This window comes from Erinaceus europaeus, chromosome X (genome assembly GCF_950295315.1).
Source record: "Erinaceus europaeus chromosome X, mEriEur2.1, whole genome shotgun sequence".
Taxonomy (NCBI): domain Eukaryota; kingdom Metazoa; phylum Chordata; class Mammalia; order Eulipotyphla; family Erinaceidae; genus Erinaceus; species Erinaceus europaeus.
This window is the reverse complement of record NC_080185.1, coordinates 93967351-93989272: the sequence shown is the minus strand read 5'-3', so window position 1 is coordinate 93989272 and position 21922 is coordinate 93967351. Positions and strand designations below refer to the sequence as shown.

The 21922-nt window shown below is 37.1% G+C and overlaps 1 protein-coding gene across 2 annotated transcripts in view; it reads left to right on the top strand.

The window, feature by feature from the left end:
• Positions 1 to 1443: 1443 nt before the first annotated feature.
• The window catches only part of MAOA (monoamine oxidase A), a 34517-nt gene continuing 14038 nt past the window's right edge, over positions 1444 to 21922 (top strand). The window contains exons 1-7 of one of the 2 annotated variants that reach the window (XM_060182536.1): positions 1444 to 1588; positions 11146 to 11250; positions 11710 to 11801; positions 16032 to 16173; positions 18847 to 18996; positions 19282 to 19441; positions 20798 to 20894. In XM_060182536.1, the coding sequence (XP_060038519.1) occupies positions 11230 to 11250; positions 11710 to 11801; positions 16032 to 16173; positions 18847 to 18996; positions 19282 to 19441; positions 20798 to 20894 (662 nt within the window). In that variant the 5' untranslated portion in view covers positions 1444 to 1588; positions 11146 to 11229. Of the gene's footprint in view, positions 1589 to 1891; positions 1974 to 11145; positions 11251 to 11709; positions 11802 to 16031; positions 16174 to 18846; positions 18997 to 19281; positions 19442 to 20797; positions 20895 to 21922 lie in introns of those variants that run through there. The other variant, XM_060182535.1, reaches the window with a different exon arrangement.

Genomic DNA, 21922 nt, shown 5'->3' with positions numbered 1-21922 from the left:
GTGGGGAGCAGGGGCTCAAACCCAGGTCCTTATGCATGGTAACATATGCAGCTGGGTATTCCATTGCCTTGCCCTATGAGATATAATTTAAACTTGAAACTCCCAATTTCAATTTTTATTTGAAGGCACTGTGTTGTAGTGAAAAAAGAAAGGCTGCATATTTTTTCCTGCATGACCTTATTAGATATGGTTCTGTCATTATCTGAAAAATATTCCTTCATTTTAGATAGTTATTAAAATGTCCCTTAGACCTTCTTTCTTATCTCTAAAACTGTTTGGTTATTAAATAGGACCATCAGTCATGTTGCAGATTTTCAGTTAAGAGCACTTTTCTTTGTACAAAGGAAATGAGAATTTCAACATGCTTCTCCTCATCTGTGTTATTGCCTCAGGCTTCTTTTCCATGCCTCACAATTCATATATGTCAGCATCATACAGATATTGTGGAGTTTTGAGCACCGTATTATAACTTCTCTTAAGCACATGAGAAAGACACTCTGATATGCTTGTAAATGTAGCATTTATAAGTTTACAAATGAATCAAAGGAAGTAAATGGTTTTCAGAAGCATGGACAAAATTGGTGTTTAGTAAGAAACTGAATTGACTATTGTTCATTTGTATACATATGTATACTAACAAATCATAAGTAATTATTTAGGATAATTTGGGGGAGAAGGTGCCATAAAGTTACTGTGGATCTTTAACCACAAAAAATGTCAAATTTGATGTACTCAGCTAGAAGATCTTCTATTACTTCAGAACTTTCCAGTTTCCCTAATATAATCCCACCACAGTTTTTCAGGATGAAATTAATAAAAGTTATATTGTTGTATGGCTACCACAAGGATGGTGTGCTTGTTCCTTTGTATGGTTGTTAAGTTTGTGGTCTCTTCAAAGATTGAGTATGAAATAGAAACCAAGACTGGGGAGGTGGGCTGTAGTGCATTGGGTTAAGTGCAGATGGCGCAAAGTGCAAGGACCAGCAAAAGGATCCTGGTTCGAGCCCTGGCTCCCCACCTGCAGGGGAGTCACTTCCAAGTGGTGAAGCAGGTTTGCAGGTGTCTATCTTTTTCTCATCCTCTCTGTCTTCTCCCTCCTCTCTTCATTTCTCTCTGTCCTATCCAACAACAACAACAACAATAATAATAACTACAACAATAAAACCACAAGGGCAACAAAAGGGGATAAATAAAATAAATATTTTTAAAAAAAGAAACCAAGACTGATATGTGACATAATTGGATATGCTAATTAATATGTTTAGTATCTTCATACTGAAGCCAAGGCCCATCTTTTAGAATGTTTTGCCTTCATAAAGAAATAGTCTGTAAAGAACGCATACAATTTTTTTATAACGTGTTGCCAGGAATGGAACACAGGACCTTACCACTGAGCCATCTTCTTAATTTAACTGTCTGTTGGTTTTTTTTACCACTTTTCTCTTTACAGAATGACCAGGTTAATTATGTAGATGTTGGCGGTGCTTATGTGGGACCAACACAGAACAGGATCTTAAGGCTATCGAAAGAATTGGGTTTAGAAACATACAAAGTAAATGTGAATGAGCGTCTAATTCAGTACGTTAAGGTAAGCCTGATGTTTTATTCAAATGACCCAAGGCAGGGTGATGGGTACTTGGGCAGGTATTTGGTTTTGTTTTTAGTTACTTGCTTTTTTTTTTTTTCCAAAACAATCATAGTAATCTCACAGCTGAAAAGTATCATTCTGCCTTTTTTTTTTATGTCCTTAAAAAATTTTCTGTGGAGTCCTAGAATTATGGTGGAGGGTCAACCTTCAGTTTGGCCTTCCTCCATCACTAAGCTGAACCCCCATCCCTAAGGATGAGAGGCTCTCAGCTTCCATTTTTCCCTCTCTCTAATGCTATTGCAGGGACATAGGATTGGGTATGCCTGCAAGAGGCACACAAATGCAAACACACACAAACCCAGAGAAAACCTGAAGCACCTATGTGGTAAGTCTAGGTCTCTAAGTAACTCAGTAGTTTCAGGATACTTCTTAAGACTTTGAACAGGTAGTTAATCCTCATTTTTAACCTAGCATATCTTTGCATGATTTAGTAATTTCCTGTATACAAGGCCTTGACTCTTGGGAAATCTGAATTGGTTGTACTGTTTCCTACTGTTTAAACAAGACATTGTTTAAACTCTGACTGTTGACATTCACTCAGATAACAGCTGTTGCCAGTGTTATTTTTTCTTACGGAACCAAATATGGTATGGTTGGAGTCTGGAAAAATGCCCTGAGAAGTCAAGTTTCCCATCTGATGTTGCAGCCCACTTTCCAGAGCTAGCTTCTTTAAAACGGGTTATTTATTCATCCTAATGCTGGTTCCTGTGCCAGTAACCACTTAATAGCTACATGCACATACTCATCATCCCACTCCATAGTCAGTCATGTGAGCCTGGCAATTTTGGGGCTTTTCAGAGCTAAGAAATCAGGATACCTGTGATGTATATATACCTGTGCCCAGTCAGGGATCTTGGGAATTCTGATAGTCAAGGGGTTTAGAATGCTTGGGACTGCCTAGCAATGGCATATACAAAATCAAACTGTTAGGGGCCAGGTCATGGTACACGTGGTTAGAACACACATTACAGTGCACAAGGGCCCCGGTTCAAGTCCCTGGTCCCCACCTGTAGGGGGAAAGCTTCACGTGTGGTGAAGCAGAGCTGCAGGTGTCTCTCTGTCTCTCTCCCTCTCTATCTCCGCCTCCATTCTTAATTTCTCTCTGTCTCTATCCAATAATAGGTAAAAATATTAAAAAATTAAAATCAAACTGTTGAAAAACTATAGTTTAGAAGTAGGTCATGGGAGAAATGAAGAAAAACAATCATACAGAGGGATCAAGAGAAAGGTCACCCAGTAGAATGTACATTTTGCCATGCACAATGTCCAAAATGTGCATGGCATCTTCCTCAGTCTTCCTGACAGGACCTTAATAAGTGGAGTATCTTCAGCTCAGGTTTTCTGACACCTTTAGTGTTTTCTGGGCGTCAGGTTGAACCCTATTGTCAGAAATCTAGTTGAGGGTCCTACCTTTGAGGTAATGTATGTTATTTGAGGCAATGTATGTTATGTTATTTATTTTTTTATTTATTTTGTATAGAGACAGAAATTGAGAGGGAAGGGGGGAGAGAAAGGGAGAGAAAGAGAAACATTTGCGGCACTCCCCCACCACTTGTGAAGCTTCCCTTTGTAGGTGGGGACCAGGGCCTTTAACCTGGGTCCTTGTGTACTGTAATGTGTACACTTTACCAGATGTGCCACTCCCAGGATAATCGAGAGGCAAGGGAGAGGTAGGAAGGGAAAGGGAGACATCTGAAGCCCTGCTTTACCACTTGTGAAACTTTCCCTCTACACGTGGGGACCAGGGCATTGAATCTGGGTCCTTGTGCACTGCAATGTCTGCACTTAACCAGGTGTACCACTGCCTGACCTCTAATAAGCACAGTCTTTTTAAAATTTTTTATTTATAAAAAGGAAACATTGACAAAACCATAGGATAAGAGGGGTACAACTTCGCAGAATTCCCACCACCAGAACTCTGTATCCCATCCCATCCCCTGATTGCTTTCCTATTCTTTAACCCTCTGGAAGTATGGACCCAAGGTCATTGGGTTGAAGGTCTGGCTTCTGTAATTGCTTCCCCGCTGAACACGGGCGTTGACAATAAGCACATACTTAATGTGCTGCACACAGTTCCATGGAGAAGCACAGATTAGGGCAAAGAAGATGTTTAGTGAAAGCTTCCCAGTAAATAGACTAAAAGGGCAAAAATATATAAATATAGATAGTCAACGTGTGATCTTATCTGTAATCTTTTGTTTTTCTTTCCATTTTGTTCGATAGGACAGAAATATTGAGAAAGGAGGGGGATGTAGAGAGGGAGAAAATAGACACCTGGAAACCTGCTTCCTCACTCCTGTGGGGTGTGGGGGCTCAAACCTGGGCCACTGAGCATGGTGGTGTGCACTCAACTGGGTGTGCTACCACCCACACTCCTCTGATTTTATATAATAGATTTTTAACTGATTTCCACATCCTGAGGAATAGATTATATGAATGTTTTTGATTTGATACAGATTTACTTGGGATGTTATATCTGATTTGTGAAATCAATAAAAAAAATCATGTTATCTTTAACGTAAACAATGAATTTGAAGTGGCATCAGCTAAGTATGTTTAAATCAGTGTCTTTATCAATTCTTTTTTTTCACTGATGTAAGGGAAATGTGAATCTGAATGCTGCTTGAGTGAACTGATTGATTAGCTGTTGTACTGTATGAGATGCACCATCGTTATGACTGTTTTATGAGTGAGTTCCATTCACTTGTGGAGACATTTGCCATTGACAGAAAGTCAACTTCTAATCTTTCTAATAAATTGCTCCATGATATAGCAAATATCCCCCTGTCATAACATATTCTGGAGTTTTAAGATATTATTTTGGCAGAAGGTGCACTTGGGGAGTTCCTTGGTGTTGTTCATGTTACTCCCATATGGTGTTAGGACTAAAAATCAGGACGTTTGGATGATAATGAACATGCTTGAATAGGTATCACTATAAAAAACACTGAATTTGCAGATGAAAAGAAATGATGGTTATAATGTTGATTCCCTACCTGTGAACAGTCTAACACTGTTTTCATAGCAACAAATCTTAATTTTTTTTCTTTGTGCTCTTGTTTAAGGCAGTCAGAGGAAAGTAAGTTCTAGGTGAAATCACAGGAAATTTTGAGTGCTATTATAGATAAATATAATGAACAGTCTGATCCTGACAGCTGTGGAATTTATTTTTATTTCATTATTTTTTTCTGGAATTTAATTATTTTCATTTAAAAGGCTTCTTGCCACAATAATACCATACTTGTCATCTTATGTCAGAGGCATGAATAAATATACCATTCATCTCTCAAGTGAATTTTGTTAGAAAAGTCACCATACTAAACAAATCAGCTAACTAAATAAGATAGACCAAACATAGATGGACTGGCAATCAGTTTGTATATTTGCAAAATCTTTGTAATTTGTAATTCCATTCCTTTTTTAATTATATATTCCATGTTATCTTAAGATGTGTATACATTTAACTTTTATTTAAAAAACAAAAGATAGTTAAATTTTTTTAAAGGCAGGGATAGATAGCATAATGGTTACACAATGAGACTCTAATGCCTGAAGCTCCAAAGTCCCAGGTGCTCTGCTTAAAAAAAAAAAAAAAAAGACTTTGGTAGGGTGTTTCAAATAAGCACTATGGTTGCTGAACCACTAGCCTAAATCAGATTGTCTAAGGAACTGAGTCCTTTTTTTCTCCTTCAATACTTGACATATAATAAGCTTCAGTAAAATTGATATTTATTATGGTAATTTTAGAAAAGCTTTGTATGTTGAGCTGATAGAAAAGTGAGTGGTAAGTTGTCATTCATTAGAAGGTGTTAGCTGATGTGGGAAAGAAAATATTTGTTTACTTCCTTAGCAAGATGACTTTAAGAACTAGGTGTGTGTGTGTGTGTGTGTGTGTGTGTGTGTGTGTAAGTATACTGGTAAAACCTAGTTGTAATTTCTGTATGTATGTAGAGTCCCTTGGGAAAGATAGCATAACTTTAAAGTTTAAATCTTTCTCTCTTGATACTGTGGCATCATTTATATGAGAGTTCTCTATTCTGAGATGAGATGACACAATTTAAGCACCCACAGTGTTAACTGGTAGCTATGGATGTCTTGATAAAGAGAGGAGGTAGAGCATGAGATGAAACATCAGGTCATGAAGAAACACTCAGGAATGTGCTGTCAGCCCTTGAGATTGTGTAAGAGGTCATAGATAACAATTTTGTACTAAAAAACACAGAGGGAAATGATTCAAGAAAATAACAAACTGTAACATTATGCAAATACACTCACCAATCCAGATTTAGCCAGGTAGGTGGCCAAAGGCAAAGAGAAGGCTCAGTAATGGATTGGACACTAGGGAAGTCAGTGAATAGGAGAAGAGGAAGTGTTTTGCAAAGAAGAATGAGAACTATGTAGAGTCTCTGAAGAGCCAGCATGATATGATGGGAAAGTTGTTTTCATGTCAACCATGAAGGCTTTTTTTGAGGCAGAGTAGAACTATGTTTAGAGAGTAGAATGTGTATCTAGAGAGACTGGCTAACTGCCATTGCAAAGAAGAGGAAAGTGACTTTTATCTAGATGCAAAATGATATTGCCATCTTACTTAACGGGTCTCTTTTTAGATGATTTCTTTACCAAAGGCATTATTATGAATTATGGAGAATAAACCACCACACTATTTTCTTTATCCTCTCATTACAAAACAGTGGGAGTAGTCAGGTGCCAAGGAATTAATAGGGGTGGGGTGGACATGTCTTCAACTAGTCAAGAATAAGTTTGTTTATTTTCAAGATGATGAAAGGAAAATACTTGGCAGCCTTCCTTGGTGGTTTATGATACCCTTTAATAACACTAACTTCCTTTTGTTTAACTAAAATATTAAGTACAGAGGGATGAAGCTCTCCAGTGTTCCAACAACGAATGCTGCTTGCTTACTATAAACTTGGCTTATCTTATAGAACCAATAATAAAAATGTGGGAGGCATAAACAGTGTTTTCCTGGCAATAGTCTCCCACTATTATGAACACTGGCAGATTGGAGTTGCGGTTTCTCAAACGAGCCCAAAGTGTTTTGAGGCATATGTCCAGGGACATTCTGTTCTACATGACATAAACATTTCTGTTGTGTCAGGGGCACAATCTTTTAGAGATTCAGTGGCATTTCAGAAAAATCCTGGGCTGTTGGGAAAGTCATGGCATATTTTTTTCTGTTTTTTTCCATACAACAATGTGTCATGACTTTTCCGATAACCCAATAGTTAGGTTTCAGAAAACAAGCACAAAATGAACTTAATTTGTATCCAGTGAACTTAATTTTTACTCAGTCTTTGACTTTCCTTTTATTTATTTATTTACCATTTTATTAGGGGTTAATGGTTTGCAGTACAGTTGTTGATACATGGGTACAATTTCTCATCTCACCGTGATAGTTGTCTGCAAAACACTTTCGCCCCCAATTTAGGTCCTTTTCCTCCATCATGCACTGGGAACCCCACCAAATCCCTTTTCACTCTTCTTCCTTGGAGAACTTTTTTGGTGCAATCCACCAAACCTTTTGGTTTGTCTGCTTATTTAAGACCAGTCACCATTTGCAACAGTTCTCTGAGTTCCTGTCTCTTAGGTCATCAAAGCATTTGTTGCTGAGAAGTGATTTAGGATTGAGAAACTGCTGACAATTTTGTGAGAAAACCGTAGACATACATTGAAGAGACTGAGATAATTGTCAGATAGTTTTCACACAGAAAATCAGATACCTCCAGGCTCTCACACTGCATTACTTTTTAGGGAATCACAAAGGCTGACCATACTCTTGAGTTCTTAAATCTAATTGCAGACCTTCTAAGTAAGGGTTTGTGAGAAAGCATGGGCAGTGACGTGGGTGCCTATTCTACACATGGCCACTTATATTTTATTGGAAGATATTTTCCCCTATGAAATTAGAGCAAGAAAGAAACTGCTGAAAGAGACGCTAATATATAATCAACTTGGTGCCTCTGTCAACATAATAAAAATTAATGTCATCTTGGGGTTTTATGATGTTCTGTTGAATATTCCATGAGTCCCATGTCTAAAAAGCTTGACAGAATACTTTATCCTTCTTCCATGAACTCTTTTATTTTTCTTGTCATTTCTGTTTTGTTATTAGCATTCAGGTCATGGAGATTTTAGGACATTACATGGGTTGGCATTGACCTGTGAAGATTTCAGTAGGATTGTGGAACAGATTTTGTTGAGTTTTATAGTATTTAATGTCTCCAGACAGCTGAGCATATTTAAGTTACAGAAGTTTTTTTTTTTTTTTTTTCAACACAATGGTCAGTTTTGTATGGGACTATTACTCGAGTATAAACACATTTTATAGGAAAACAGAGATTTCCCCTGATTCAACTAATGTAATATAACAAGAAACAGCTGTTTTGAAGATTTCCTGTGTGATACTTTACTCTGACCTCGTTATTTTTCATATTTTGTATGCTGTGGATAAAATATCTCTTCTCATTTCTTTCAGAATATACTTCAGAACTTTTCAAAGTTGGTCCTATTTCCTCAGTAGTTATCTTACACTATGGCGCTTCCTAGTCTTTGTTTTCTCTTAGTTAGAAATGTTAAAAATGTATGTGAATAAGTTTCATATTTCAAAGTTATCTTTTAGTGGGAAGTTAAAGATGTCTCTAGAAGGGGGTAGATAGCATAATGGTTATGCAAAGAGACTCTCATGCCAGAGGCTTTGAAGTCCCAGATTCAATCCCTTGCACCACCATAAACTGGAGCTAAGCAGTGCTCTGGTAAAATAAACAAACTCTAGAACAAACTTATCTCAGCATTCAGCTTACCATAATGGGAGGTCAGGAAACTTCATGTTGATAAATGCAGGTTTTGGAAGTAGGACATTTTCATCCTACCATTTCCTAGCTAATATCCTTGGCCTTTGATTTTCTCACTTATAAATGGAAATACCAATAGTACTTGTTTTTATAAAGTTGAGGTTTGGGATGAGTGTTACATGATATTGCACATATGAAGAACTTAAAACAGTGTCAGAAACAAAAAGATATCTCCATCAGTATTAAAAAAAAAGTGGTTGTGATGGTGGTGCTAATGATAAAAGAACTGGAGTCATAGAAAGCTGTAGCATTTTCAGATAAGTTCTGCTTTCATAATTTGCTAAGGTTATTTGAGTTTATTACTGTGAGAGGGAAATTTAACCTTCAGTACTTTTCTTTCTTCCTTCCTTTCTTTCTTTCTCTCTTTCTTTCTTTCTTTTTCTTTCTTCCTTTCTTTCTCTCCTTCCTTCCTTCTTTCCTTTTGACAGGAGAAAAATTGAGAGTGGAAGGGAGATAGAAAGGAGGAGAGAAAGATAGACATCTGCAGACCTTCATCACTGCTCATGAAGCGTTCCCCCTGCAGTTGGATAGTGGGGGCTCAAATCTGGGTCCTTGCACATAGTGATATGGGTGCTTAACCTGGAGTTCCACCATTCAGACCCCTCCTTCAGTATTTAATGGGTGCCGTGTATTCTTAGTTTGAGTATGGGTACAATTTCATGTGTGTGTGTGTGTGTGTGTGTGTGTGTGTGTGTACTTGCAGAAACATACACATGTATGTAAATGTTATATTTTGTGTCTTTATATTGACAGTTAGGAGGGTTTTTTTTAGTAATAATTTATTTTTATGTAATTCTGGGATCAAGCCAAAGACTTCATGCTTGAGCTCCACCACTGTTCAACTTCATCCTTTTTAAAAAAAAATTTTATATTTATTTATTCCCTCTCTCTTCCTCTTATATTTGCATATCATAGTGCTGCTCACACACTTGCAATAAAGTAAAAGTTGATTAATGAAAGAAGTAGAGGTTGTGTTCATGTTAAAGTCCTTGGTACAAGCAATAGAAATTAACTCAGGCAAGCAAGAACAGGTTTCTAAAAGAATTTTAGTGAAAACAGTGTAACCAGAAATTGATAGGAGCCTGAGAAATAGAAACAAGGACAAGCCTGGCAAGCTAGGGGCAGGGACCATAGCCATGGTATTTGTAGTAACATGCACCTACTCAGCATGTTTCCAGAAGAATGGAAAACCTAGAGTCAACGTTTTTTTTCTTTCTTTCTTTCTTTCTTTCTTTCTTTCTTTCTTTCTTTCTTTCTTTCTTTCTTTCTTCTCTATCTGGGTTGTCTATTTGAATATTAGAATCTTCTGAGATTGTGTGACTGTCCAAGCTGAAACCACAGGCTCATAGTCTATTAGGTGGCAGAGGTGGGGTTAGAGAAAGGGCCTCACTGACTTTCATAATGAGAAATGGTACCCAGCGTTATCCTTCTGACATGGATACCCATGGAGGAGAGGAAACTACACAAGAAAAAAGCAAGGCAGTCTTAAGAAAGGGAAATGAATGCTAGGAAACCAAAAATGGCATAGAACAGTCTATGATCTAATCAGTCTTTATTTAATTTAGATGAACTTTAAAACACATTAAAATATTGTGCTTTGATTTCTCAGTTCTCAGTGTGGTTCAGTCTCTCATGTCAGATCCTGCTCTTGTCTGGGTGGGAACACCCTTTCAAAGAAATGAGATAATTAACTCAGGAATTGGTAATAGTTCAGTATCAAGGTTATTATTCATATTTATTTATTGATATATACAGTTTATTGAGGTAAAATTAATTTGAACCACTGCATGAATTCTAGTTTAGGTGTCACCAAACTCAAATCCAGTCCATGCTCAATGAGCGAGAATACAAACACTGAGATACTGGGGCTTGGAGTAGAGAAAATTATAACCTAATTCAGATGGGAACAACTAATTTGTTCATATACAAAAAGAGAAGTAAAGAGGACTTAAGAAGGAAGCCTGTGATCTCGCAGATGTTAATAAAAATCCTAACAAGCCAACTTTTAGACATCTAATGGTCAAGTAATCACTCCCTTTGTTGCAAAAAAAGCTTGTAAATCATCTAGGATTAGTCTTTATGTAATAAGAATAAAATCTGATTATGGAAAGAGGGTGTATGAGTGAGTACATGCAAACAGGTTCGGTTAGCTTATCCCAATGAAAGCGATGTTAAATGGTATTTTACAAATGTGTCAGCAACTTTACTATAGACCATTAGCCCTCCAATAACATGGAAAAAATAAAAATAAATTTAATGTATAGGAAGGAGAATTTCCTTTCTCATCACTCAGGTTAGAGAACTCAATCACACAAGTTCATACGTCTTCAAATTTGTGTTACTAAGCATGCCTACCACCATAGTCCATTGTGGAGAATTATTTCTATATAAATTAAAAAAGAAGTGTAAAACTATTTCTTACAAATTAAAAACAGCTATTAACACAAAACCAAGGAAATATGGCTAATCTATTTGAAACTTAAGACCTGTATATATAAAATATATTTAGTGTCTATTAAAGGTGATGCTTTTTTATATAATAAAGGACACTGTTTTTAAGTTGGTTGATTTGGGGGTATAAAGCTTCAATCCTTATTTAATGGAACACCATTTGCTTTTATGTCATAGGGGAGAACTTATCCATTTAGAGGTGCATTTCCTCCAGTATGGAACCCGATTGCATATTTGGATTACAACAACCTGTGGCGGAAAATGGATGATATGGGGAGAGAGGTAAAGCATGTGTTCAACTTGTGCATAATCTATATGAATAGTAGCAACTACTTCATATCCTTCTATAATAGTACATGGAGCATTGCTCATTTACAGTATACCCAGCAGTTCTTCTAAGTTGGTAATATTTCACTATACACATGAAGAAAAGGAGTGCCAAAGTGTTAGGGAATTTTCCCCAATCACATAACAAAAGAAGCATTAGCTATTTTTTTTTGCCATCACGATCTTCATAATTGAATACGTGTGTGTGTGTGTGTGTGTGTGCCTGCTTGTATGTATGAAGACAGAATTAGAGATCTATTATTCCTTACCACAGCCCTACCAATGCATAGAATTTCTGTGATAAATAGACATCCTGGCATAGAAACAGTCATGTTTAGAACTTCTCTAGAAGGCTTTTGATAGGGCAGGAACAGTAGCCAACACACCTAAATATGTGTACTTCTTTCTCTACAGATTCCAGCTGATGCACCATGGGATGCCCCTCATGCTGAGGAATGGGATAAGATAACCATGAAAGAACTCATTGATAAAATCTGTTGGACAAAGTACTCTTGACTATACAGTATCTTCTTTTGTGTTCTTTCTGATGCTTCCTTTCTTATTTTTTTTATCGTTGCTGTTATTGATGCTGTCGTTGTAGGATAGGACAGAGAGAAATGGAGAGAGGAGGGGGGAGAGAAAAATAAACACCTGTACACCTGCTTCACCGCCTGTGAAGCGACTCCCCTGCAGGTGGGGAGCCGGAGGCTCGAACCGGGATCCTTACTCCGGTCCTTGCGCTTTGCACCACATGCGCTTAACCCGCTGCGCTGCCACCTAACCCCCTCTTTTATATTTTTTATTAGTGGTTTAATATTGGTTTACAAAATTACAATATAACAGGGGTTCAATTTCCCACTGTTTCCACCACCATTCCCTCCATTGGAAACTGCAGTGGTTCTCCCAAGGTCACAGTTACGGGTTGACTATTATTTCTATAATGACATATATCATCTGTCTATGTATCTATCTATCTATCATCTATCTTTTTGCCCATTTTTTCCCAATGGTCCTGCCTTCTCTTCCCTTCTAAGTCATACTTACACCTTTTACTACTTCAGAACCTCTTTCCAGTTTTCCTCTTCTCTTTCTGGTTTCTGATGGAATTGGGTTTCAGAGCCCTCTACTAATCTTCCCCTAACATTTCTCTCTTCCTGGGAGTATGGATCAAAATTCTTTTTGTGGTGCAAAAGGTGGAACGCCTGACTTCTGTAATTGCTTCTCTGCTGAAGAAGGTTGATCCATATCCCCAGCCAGTCTCTATCTTTCCCTAGTGGGGTAGGGCTCTGGAAAGGAGTGGTTCCAGGATACATTGGAGAGATCAGAGTGGAATCAGAATGGCAGATGCAATTTAGTGTCAGATTATTGGAGTTGGAAGGTTGACATTTCAGGTTTGCCATCCCTGGGTGCAATCTGAAGCAAAAAGACATTAGGAACAATGTGGCATGGTGACAGTAGTGGCACTGATTTAATTGAGGTAATCAAAGGCAGAATAAAGGGTAAGGATCAAGAAGGGAGACATCAAGAAACACAAGCAAAGTCCCAGAGGTTCCAGGACTGGGAAAAATATGAATTTTAAAAACAGGGAAGGTACCTTATGGTCTGAGAGTTTTAAGAGGCCACAGACAATTATTAGTATGACCAAGTTAGTTGGGAGCTTGTTTTTCTTTGAAAAATCCCATGGTTAGGATTTACTGTTCTGTATATACCCTCACCATGCTTAATGTCATTTAATGATATCTATTAATGTCAATATCTTAGATATTGACAGGAGCAGATGATTCTGATCTGTCTGGTATGGAGTTATATGTAAATTACTATTTTTTAAAAAGTTATTTTTAGAAATTCTTTAATAATTTAAGTCCAGAGTCAGAATTCAATCAGTTTATAAGTATGAAACAGTAAATGATTAGACTAAAGGAATATATACTCAGTACTAAAATATAGGTTAAAGAACTTGAAATATTCGGTCTATTTTTCCCTGACATAATGAATTAATAGTGATATATAAGACTATGAGTTAATAGGAGTATAGTTTCACACTAGTCTCACCACCAATTGTATCTCCTTCCCACTTCCTAAAGCGGACCTGAAAATCACCCCCCCACTTCCCTCAGTCTTTTACTTTGGTGTAATACATCAAACCCAGTCCAAGTTCTGCTTTATGTTTCCCTTTTTCTTCTTATTTCACCATTTATGTCTATGAGTGTGATCATCCCATATTCATCCTACTCTTTTTGGCTTAACTTATTTAATGTGCTTCCTCCAAGCCCCATCCAAAATGAAGTGAATAAGGTGAATTCATCATTTTTAATAGCTGAGTAGTATTCCATAGTGTATATAGACCACAACTTTTTCATCCCCTCATCCACTGTTGGACCCCTAGGTTGCTTCCAGGTTTGGGGTCTCACAAATTGTGCTGCTATGAAGATAATTATACACACAACTTTTTGAATGGGTATATTTGGTTCCTTAGGATATATCCCCAGGAAAGGGATTCTTAGTCACAAAGTAAGTCCACTTCTAGCCTTCCTAGAGTTCTCCGGACTGCTCTCCATAGGGGGTAGACTAATTTATATACCCACCAGCAGTACAAGAGGGTTCCTTTATCCCACAGTGTCTTCAGCATTTGTTGTTGCTATCCTTTCCGATGTATGACATTCTCAAAGGGATGGAGTGTGGTATCTCAGTGTTACCTGCTTTATTTTTATTTTTTGAAGTCAGAACTTGGAAGGTCTGGGAGTCGGGAGGTAGCACAGCGGGTTCAGCGCAGGTGGCACAAAGCACAAGGACCGGCCTAAGGATTCCAGTTCAAGCTCCCAGCTCCCCACCTGCAGGGGAGTCACTTCACAAGCAGTGAAGCAAGTCTGCAGGTGTCTATCTTTCTCTCCCCCTCTCTGTCTTCCCCTCCTCTCTCCATTTCTCTCTGTCCTATCCAACAACGATGACATCAATTACTACAATAAAACAAGGCCAGCAAAAGGGAATAAATAAATATATAAATATTTTTTTAAAAAAGAACTTGGAAGGTCTTATGCCTTTCTAAATGCAGATAATCATATGGTGGATTTCAAATCTCATAATTTTAGCATTTTTATAGTATGGTTATGCTTTTTCATAGAAATAACAGTTAATGCTGATTAAAAATGAAACAAAAAGACATACAAAGGGCCATATGGCCATGACCTAAATCTAGAATTCCAAGAAACAACAGCCAAGTAGTAAGACTTCCATGATCAAAGCAAACAGAAGCAGAGGAAGAAGGGAAAAGTAGCTGGCTTCTACATAATCTGAAAACGTGGTTATTTATTTTATCATAAATATCACAAAATTATAAATATTATAATAAAATATTATAAATTATACACATACTATAGTATATACAATATTCCATTGTGTAGATATATATCCGAGATGTATTCAGTCACTCATCCATTGTTTGACACCTAGATTGCATCCAGATTTGGGGTGTTATAAAATTGTGCTGCTATGAACATAGATATACATAGATGTTTTGGATGGGTTTGTTTGGTTCCTTAGGATATATCCTCAGGAGAGGCATTGCTGAGTCATAAGGTAGGTCCATGCATAATAGGTCCATATATATTTTATAAGATATTATAAATTTCATAAAAAGTGTACTTCTGTGAGATATCCTTCTGTTGCTTTGTAGCCTATCATGAGCTACAGTGTTTGCCTTAATAGCATATTAGAAAAGTTAATGAGGCAACTTAATGAGCTTTCAATTAATAGCTGCTTCAGTGCAGGTTGAGCATAATATGAACCTACAACACAATAACAGTAGGTAAATTCAAATAAACATTTTTATGAAAGTGTTGTGTGGTTTGTAATAAAAACAAGTAATTGTGTTTTCAGATTATACAGAGGCAAACTATAGAAGCTATTTAAATATAAAATTTAAAAATAACACTCTCTACAAAAGGAGAGGCAATCTAGTCTATATAAATGGAGATCTAATTTATACAGTATTTTCAACCAGAGCAACTTTCAGATCATTCACTGATGGACTAGTTAGACAAAACTCTACCCACATAGAGTCTGTATTTTTCATTTTCTTTTTTCTTTTAATTTTTATTTATAAAATGGAGATATTGACAAGACCATAGGATGAGAGGGTTACAGTTCCACACAATTCCCACCACCATAACTCTCTATCCTATCCCCTCCCTTGTTAGCTTTCCTATTCTTTATCCCTATGGGAATATGGATCCAGGATCATTATGGGGTGCAGAAGGTGGAAGGTCTGGCTTCTGCAATTGCTTCCCCACTGAACATGGGCGTTGGCAGGTCGGTCTATACTCCCAGCCTGTCTGTCTCTTTCCCTCATGGCGCAGGGCTCTAGGGAGGTGGGGTTCTAGGACATATTGATGGGGTCGTCTGCCCAGTGAAGTCAGGTTGGCATGATGGTAGTATCTGGAACCTGGTGGCTGAAAAAGAATTAAGATATAAAGCAGAATAAATTGTTGACAAACCATGAACCTAAAGACAAGAATATTGCAGATGAAGATTTGGGAGTCTCCGTTTTTTGAAAAAGCGAAGTCTGTATTTTTCGAGCAAGAGAGGCTGACATTATATCCTGCATGTACATAATGTAAGGAGAACGTAACAGAAAACCTGACATACCCAAGGTTAAAGGAAATTTGCAATTTTTAAAATATGTAGTGTCTTATAAAGCATGTGTAATTTATGCCTGATTTCTCTTGTTCCATGACCAGGACGGCTAAGCAGTTTGCATCTCTCTTTGTGAATATCAATGTGACCTCTGAACCCCATGAGGTCTCTGCACTGTGGTTCTTGTGGTATGTGAAGCAGTGCGGAGGTACCACTCGTATATTTTCAATTACCAACGGGGGTCAGGTATGTAATTTCATTTGTGAGCTCTGCCCTTCCTCAAAGTGGTGTCTAAGTAATTGCTTCTATATCTTAAAAAATGAGGATTCAGTAGCTTGAAATGACCGCAGCAAACATTTCTGGAAATAAAAAATATATATTTCAGAAACTAAATTCATAGCTAGAGAATTTTTGACTTAGAGTCACAAAGTATTGGAAATTTCTGTCCTTGCTTTTGGAGATAGAGAAAATTAGCTGACTTATGTAGGAGGAGTCAATTACACAAACACATTTCAAAAATGTCTAGTACTTGTACTTAGATGACTTTAAGTAACTTGAGTATATAGATCCAGCATCGTTTCAGATATAAGGCTTTTTGCCTCATTCTGTATCTCAGTTATTCTTTCACGTTGTTAACAAATGGACGTTCTTTCATTCGTTACGCAGTACATTTTATATTTTCAATTCTAAACTTGTGCTGCCCACTCAAATTTGCTTGACTTCCATACCACTTCTGTTCCTGATAGGTGAGTTCATTTTTCACATTGATGAACACAGCAAACCAATGGCAAGAACAGAATTCCCTGTGTTTTCAAGCTCTGAGATTTTTTGTTTCATGATTCGTTTTCATCTTCATCCTTATCCGAAAGCTTTCTTAGAAATGTTATGCTTCTAATAAGTACAGCAATAAAACAACTAGGGCAACAAAAGGGAATAAATAAATAAATATTAAATAAATATATTTTTTTTTTTTTTTAAAAAAGGGAGTCAGGCAGTAGCGCAGCAGGTTAAGTGCACGTGGCGCAAAGCGCAAGGACCGGCATAAGGATCCCGGTTCAAGCCCCTGGCTCCCCACCTACAGGAGCATCGCTTCATAGGCGGTGAAGCAGGTCTGTAGGTGTCTATCTTTCTCTCCCTCTCTCTGTCTTCCCTTCCTCTCTCCATTTCTCTCTGTCCTATCCAACAATGACGACAACAATAATAACTACAACAATAAAACAACTAGGGCAACAAAAGGGAATAAATAAATAAATATTAAATAAATATTTTAAAAAAAGAAATGTTATGCTTCGTCTACTGTCATACCACCCTAAACATGCCCGATCTCGTCTGATCTCGGAAGCTAAGCTGGGTCGGGCCTGTTAGTACTTGGATAGGAGAAATGTTATGCTTTGATGAGATAAGATTAAAAGAGATATAGTTTTCTCCTAATGTATGCTCTGTTCCATAGTGCAAGGTATAGAGTTTTTTCTCTGCTAAGTGCATTATTCCTCTTATTAGGAGATCACTGCAAGTTTCCTAGTTGCTCTTGTGGCCCCAAGAATTGTTGCCCATTTGTCCCTTAGTTCTAACAAACAGGACAGTTACATGTTTCAGTGTCTTTACTTATAGGCAGAAAAACCATATGACTCCATTATACATATACATATATATATGTGTGTGTGTGTGTGTGTGTGTGTATATATATATATATATAGCAAGTATATAAAACTCATGGTTTATATTTATATTTTTTATTGTTTGGGGAACTAATGTTTTACATTCTACAGTAAATACAACAGTTTGTACATGAATATTCATATACTTAATTCAAAGAAACTGACATACTTACACCCAAACTCTGCATTGCCTTTTGGAAAACACAGCTTATATATTATGAATCTCAAACCACTGTCAAATATCTTTATGAGGAACTGACATTTATTCTTTTTTTTAACTGATTCAATAAATACTGAACATAGAGGATTGGGCAGTGAAGAACATGAAATTAGTTCATAGTTTTTCACTATACTAAAATTCAAAGAAACTTGTGGAAATCAAAAGACAAATTATAAATTGAATGGCTCCAGTTTGTTAAGAAAAGGTAGATAATGAATGAGATCGGAACCACTATGAAGATTTTTTTTTTTTTTAATAAAAGCTTTGGTGCTATCATTACAGCAATAGTCAGTAATAACAGCACACATATCACCACATTGCAGCACATTTAAAGGTATTTTGGAGGAGTGTGACTGAGGTACCTAATTGTTACATACTGGGCTATGCCTCGGTTTACTTGAATTTATTCCTAATCATTTAACGGATCTTCTAGAACAATCGAAAAATATTCTCTTGCTTCTTAGAAAATGCATTGTATTAAAAAATAAAGTAAGGAAAGAAAGAAAGAAAGAAAGAAAGAAAGAAAGAAAGAAAGAAAGAAAGAAAGAGTGAATGAACGAAAATGCATTGTATTAAGCACTTACCTTCCCAGGTTAAGCTGGGAGTATTTCTGTGGAGAAAGTAGCAGGTCTCAGTGGGACATAACATTCATATAACTAATTAATTTACTACTTACCTAATTAAAAAGAAAGAACATCTCTTTTGAGAAGTAGAGTATTCCCTCTTCCCCCTGACCTCCCTCCATGTATTGCATTCTAGACCTTTGAAACCTACAGATTTGCTTATATTCACATTGCTGTTGAGGTATTATGGATACAGAGAAACAATGCTGATTCCCATAAATGTAATAGCCTTTCATTGTCAGAAGCTGTGCAGAGCATGATGACCACATGTCCTGATAGAATCTGTCTCTGTCTCAATTAATTCCTCTGACAATTGAGCCCGTGATTTTCTGAAGGCTTTCTGATCAATGGCAAATAATGATTTTTTCCTTCCTTTGGATTAAATAACTTTTCTTTTTCTGCCTAACTTCTTCTGTAGGAACGGAAGTTTGTAGGTGGATCTGGTCAAATAAGTGAGCGAATGATGACGCTCCTTGGAGATCGAGTGAAGCTGAGGAGCCCTGTCACCTATATTGACCAGTCCAATGACAACATTATTGTAGAGACGTTGAATCATGAATTATATCAGGTAATTCCTCTTAGTTAAAAAGGAGCACAGAGCAAACAGGCCTTATGTATTCTGCAGCTTCTAACCAAAAATCCTAGTAATAACATAATTAATGTGGGCATGTTTCTAGCTGTAGTCTTTGAAGTCTCAGTCTTGGTTAGTCTGCCTTGTTCTGTTTATTTGCCTTACAATGCCCTCATTTTGTATGCTATTACTGTTCACTGTCACCCAAAATTATGAGTATGATGTCTCCTTTGTGAAGACTAGCTCACATTTGAGGTGGAATTTTGTGTCTTTGTGCTTTAGTGCAGGTATGTAATTAGCGCCATCCCTCCAGCTTTAATTGCCAAGATCCACTTCAAGCCCTCACTGCCTGCAGAGAGGATTCAGTTAATTCAGCGTATCCCAATGGGGGCTATCATCAAGTGCATGATGTATTACAAAGAAGCCTTTTGGAGGAAGAAAGGTAGGCGACTCTTACTTAAGTGAGAGAGCCACATGCTATTTTTAGGAATAAAATGTTAAACACAAGGAAAAAATAGTAATGTTTACAAGTGGGCAGATAAAAAATCAAAAAGCATAATCTGTTTCTTCATATCCTCTGGCAACACAAAATGACCCAGACACTTGCTGACTGTGTAGGGGTGGGGCTTGGGAGGAAGAAGAAATCATAGCAGTTTGGGGGCTGTCATTCCCACTATGAAAAGAACTCTGAAGTCCCACATTCCTGGGCTTCACTTGTTTACTGGTTCTGGGACCTCAGATGTGAAGATTTACCTCTTTTAGCATCAGTTTCATCAGGGAAAGTGTTGATTGTAAGACCACTGTCTGTGTTATAAGGATTGAATGAGGCAGATTCAGTGCAAATATGTTGGCTGCTATTGATTACCATTATAGTCATACTTAAATAATTTGTTGTTGTTATTATTATTATTATTATTATTATTATTATCATTATCTTTACTTATAGGATAGACAGCCAGAAATTGAGAAGGAAGGGGATGATAGGGAGAGACACAGACACTTGCAACACCATTTCGCCACTCGGAAAGCTTTCCCCCTACAGGTGGGGACTGGGGGCTCAAACCCGAGTCCTTGCACATTGTAACGTGTACACTCAACAAGGTGCACCACTGTTTAGGGAATTTCTTCAATGAATTCTTAAGAATAATTCTCTACCATCCATACCACCTTTACTATTCCAGAACCTCATCGCCATCTTACCATTTAAGTCACATACTGGTCATGCATGGCATATATATATATATATATATATATATATATATATATATATATATATATGTCATGATGAATTGTTTACCATGCTAAGTGAACAGATATCTTTGAATAATCAGTATATATAAACATATTTTCTCTTCATTTGTGTATTTATTTTTAATGTTTATTTATAAAAAGGAAGTCAGTGTATATTTAACAAGCTAAGCCTTTTGAGCCTGGGACACAGATCAATAGTTAAAGACGTGCCTTCATCTTAGCAAAACTAGATAGTCTTTTTTTCTTATTGTCTTTATTTGTTTATTGGATAGAGATAGCCAGAAATTGAGAGGGAAGGAGTTGATAGAGAGGGAGAGAGAGACAGAGAGACACCTGCAGCCCTGCTTCATCACTTGTGAAGCTTTCCCCCTGCAGGTGGGGACCGGGGACTCGAACCTGGGCCCTTGTACTCAACCAGGTGCACCACCACCCAGCTCCCCTAAAACTAGATAGTATTTCCATAAATTTCTGACAAGGAGAATCTAATAGTATTTCCATAAATTTCTGACAAGGAGAATCTAATCTGTTGATTTTTCTGCTGGTTAAGATTTCTGTGGCTGTATGATCATTGAAGATGAGGAAGCTCCAATTTCAATAACACTGGATGACACAAAACCAGATGGATCACTGCCTGCCATCATGGGGTAAGCGCTCCATGTTGTGTTGGTGCATTGGTATGGATACTGACAGAATATATTTGTTTTAGTATCAAGGACAAGAAATAATAACTCCATAGAAACTAATAATATTTTTGTGTATTCAAGTAGTACAGTATTACTTTATAAGTGACAGGAAAACTCTGGAAAATAGCTTGCCAAATTTGTCACCATTTTGAACCTGTGCCCCTATAGCTTCTTTCATAAAATTTACTGAGAACAGAGTTAAAGAAACAGATATATAGGTGCCATAGTAGACAATTCTGCCTACAATCACGAGGACCAACTACTTTACTTTATATAAATGTTTAAATCAAGGGGTTCTCAACTCTCTCTTTTTCTCTATCCCATGTATAATCTAATATAAAATGTTAATATTTAACCTGAGATGTGGGCTAGATGGTTAGTGAAACGTGCAGTTTGAACTTGAGCCTGAATTTCAGTGGATGATACTCTTATAGGTCACTGTACATTCACCATCACCAGTGTTAGTTTAATGTAGTGAATTGGATTTTTTTTTTTTTAAGAGAAGAGCTCCTGCCCTCTCCTCCCATTGCTACAGAAAACATTTCTCCCCTTTGGAAACTAGGAGTTCATACAAGGAAGTGATATTTATCCAAAGGGATTGTTATGAGGTGTTGCAACCTCCCAGTTATTATGACTTTTAACCCTCTTCTAAACTCTACAAACAAAAGAGCTGTCTTCTGTCACATCACAGTGTGAGCTCACAACATCTGTATTTGTCAAGTGACTTTCAGGGAAAAAGTGGTTTCTCTTCACTCTCAGAAATGCATGACTTATATCTTTTATGCAACAGAAAGGAGAATTGAGTTCATACTCATCTTTGAGGGGACATTACAGACCCAAAAGGAATCACCCATGAACAAGGAACTTAGGAAGTGGTCTTTACTACAGGAAATCCAAAAGTTATTTTGTAACTGCTTTTCTAACTACATAATATAATAAGCAACACCAGGATCCCTGGGAAGGGCAGGTGCTTGCAATCTAATGATCAC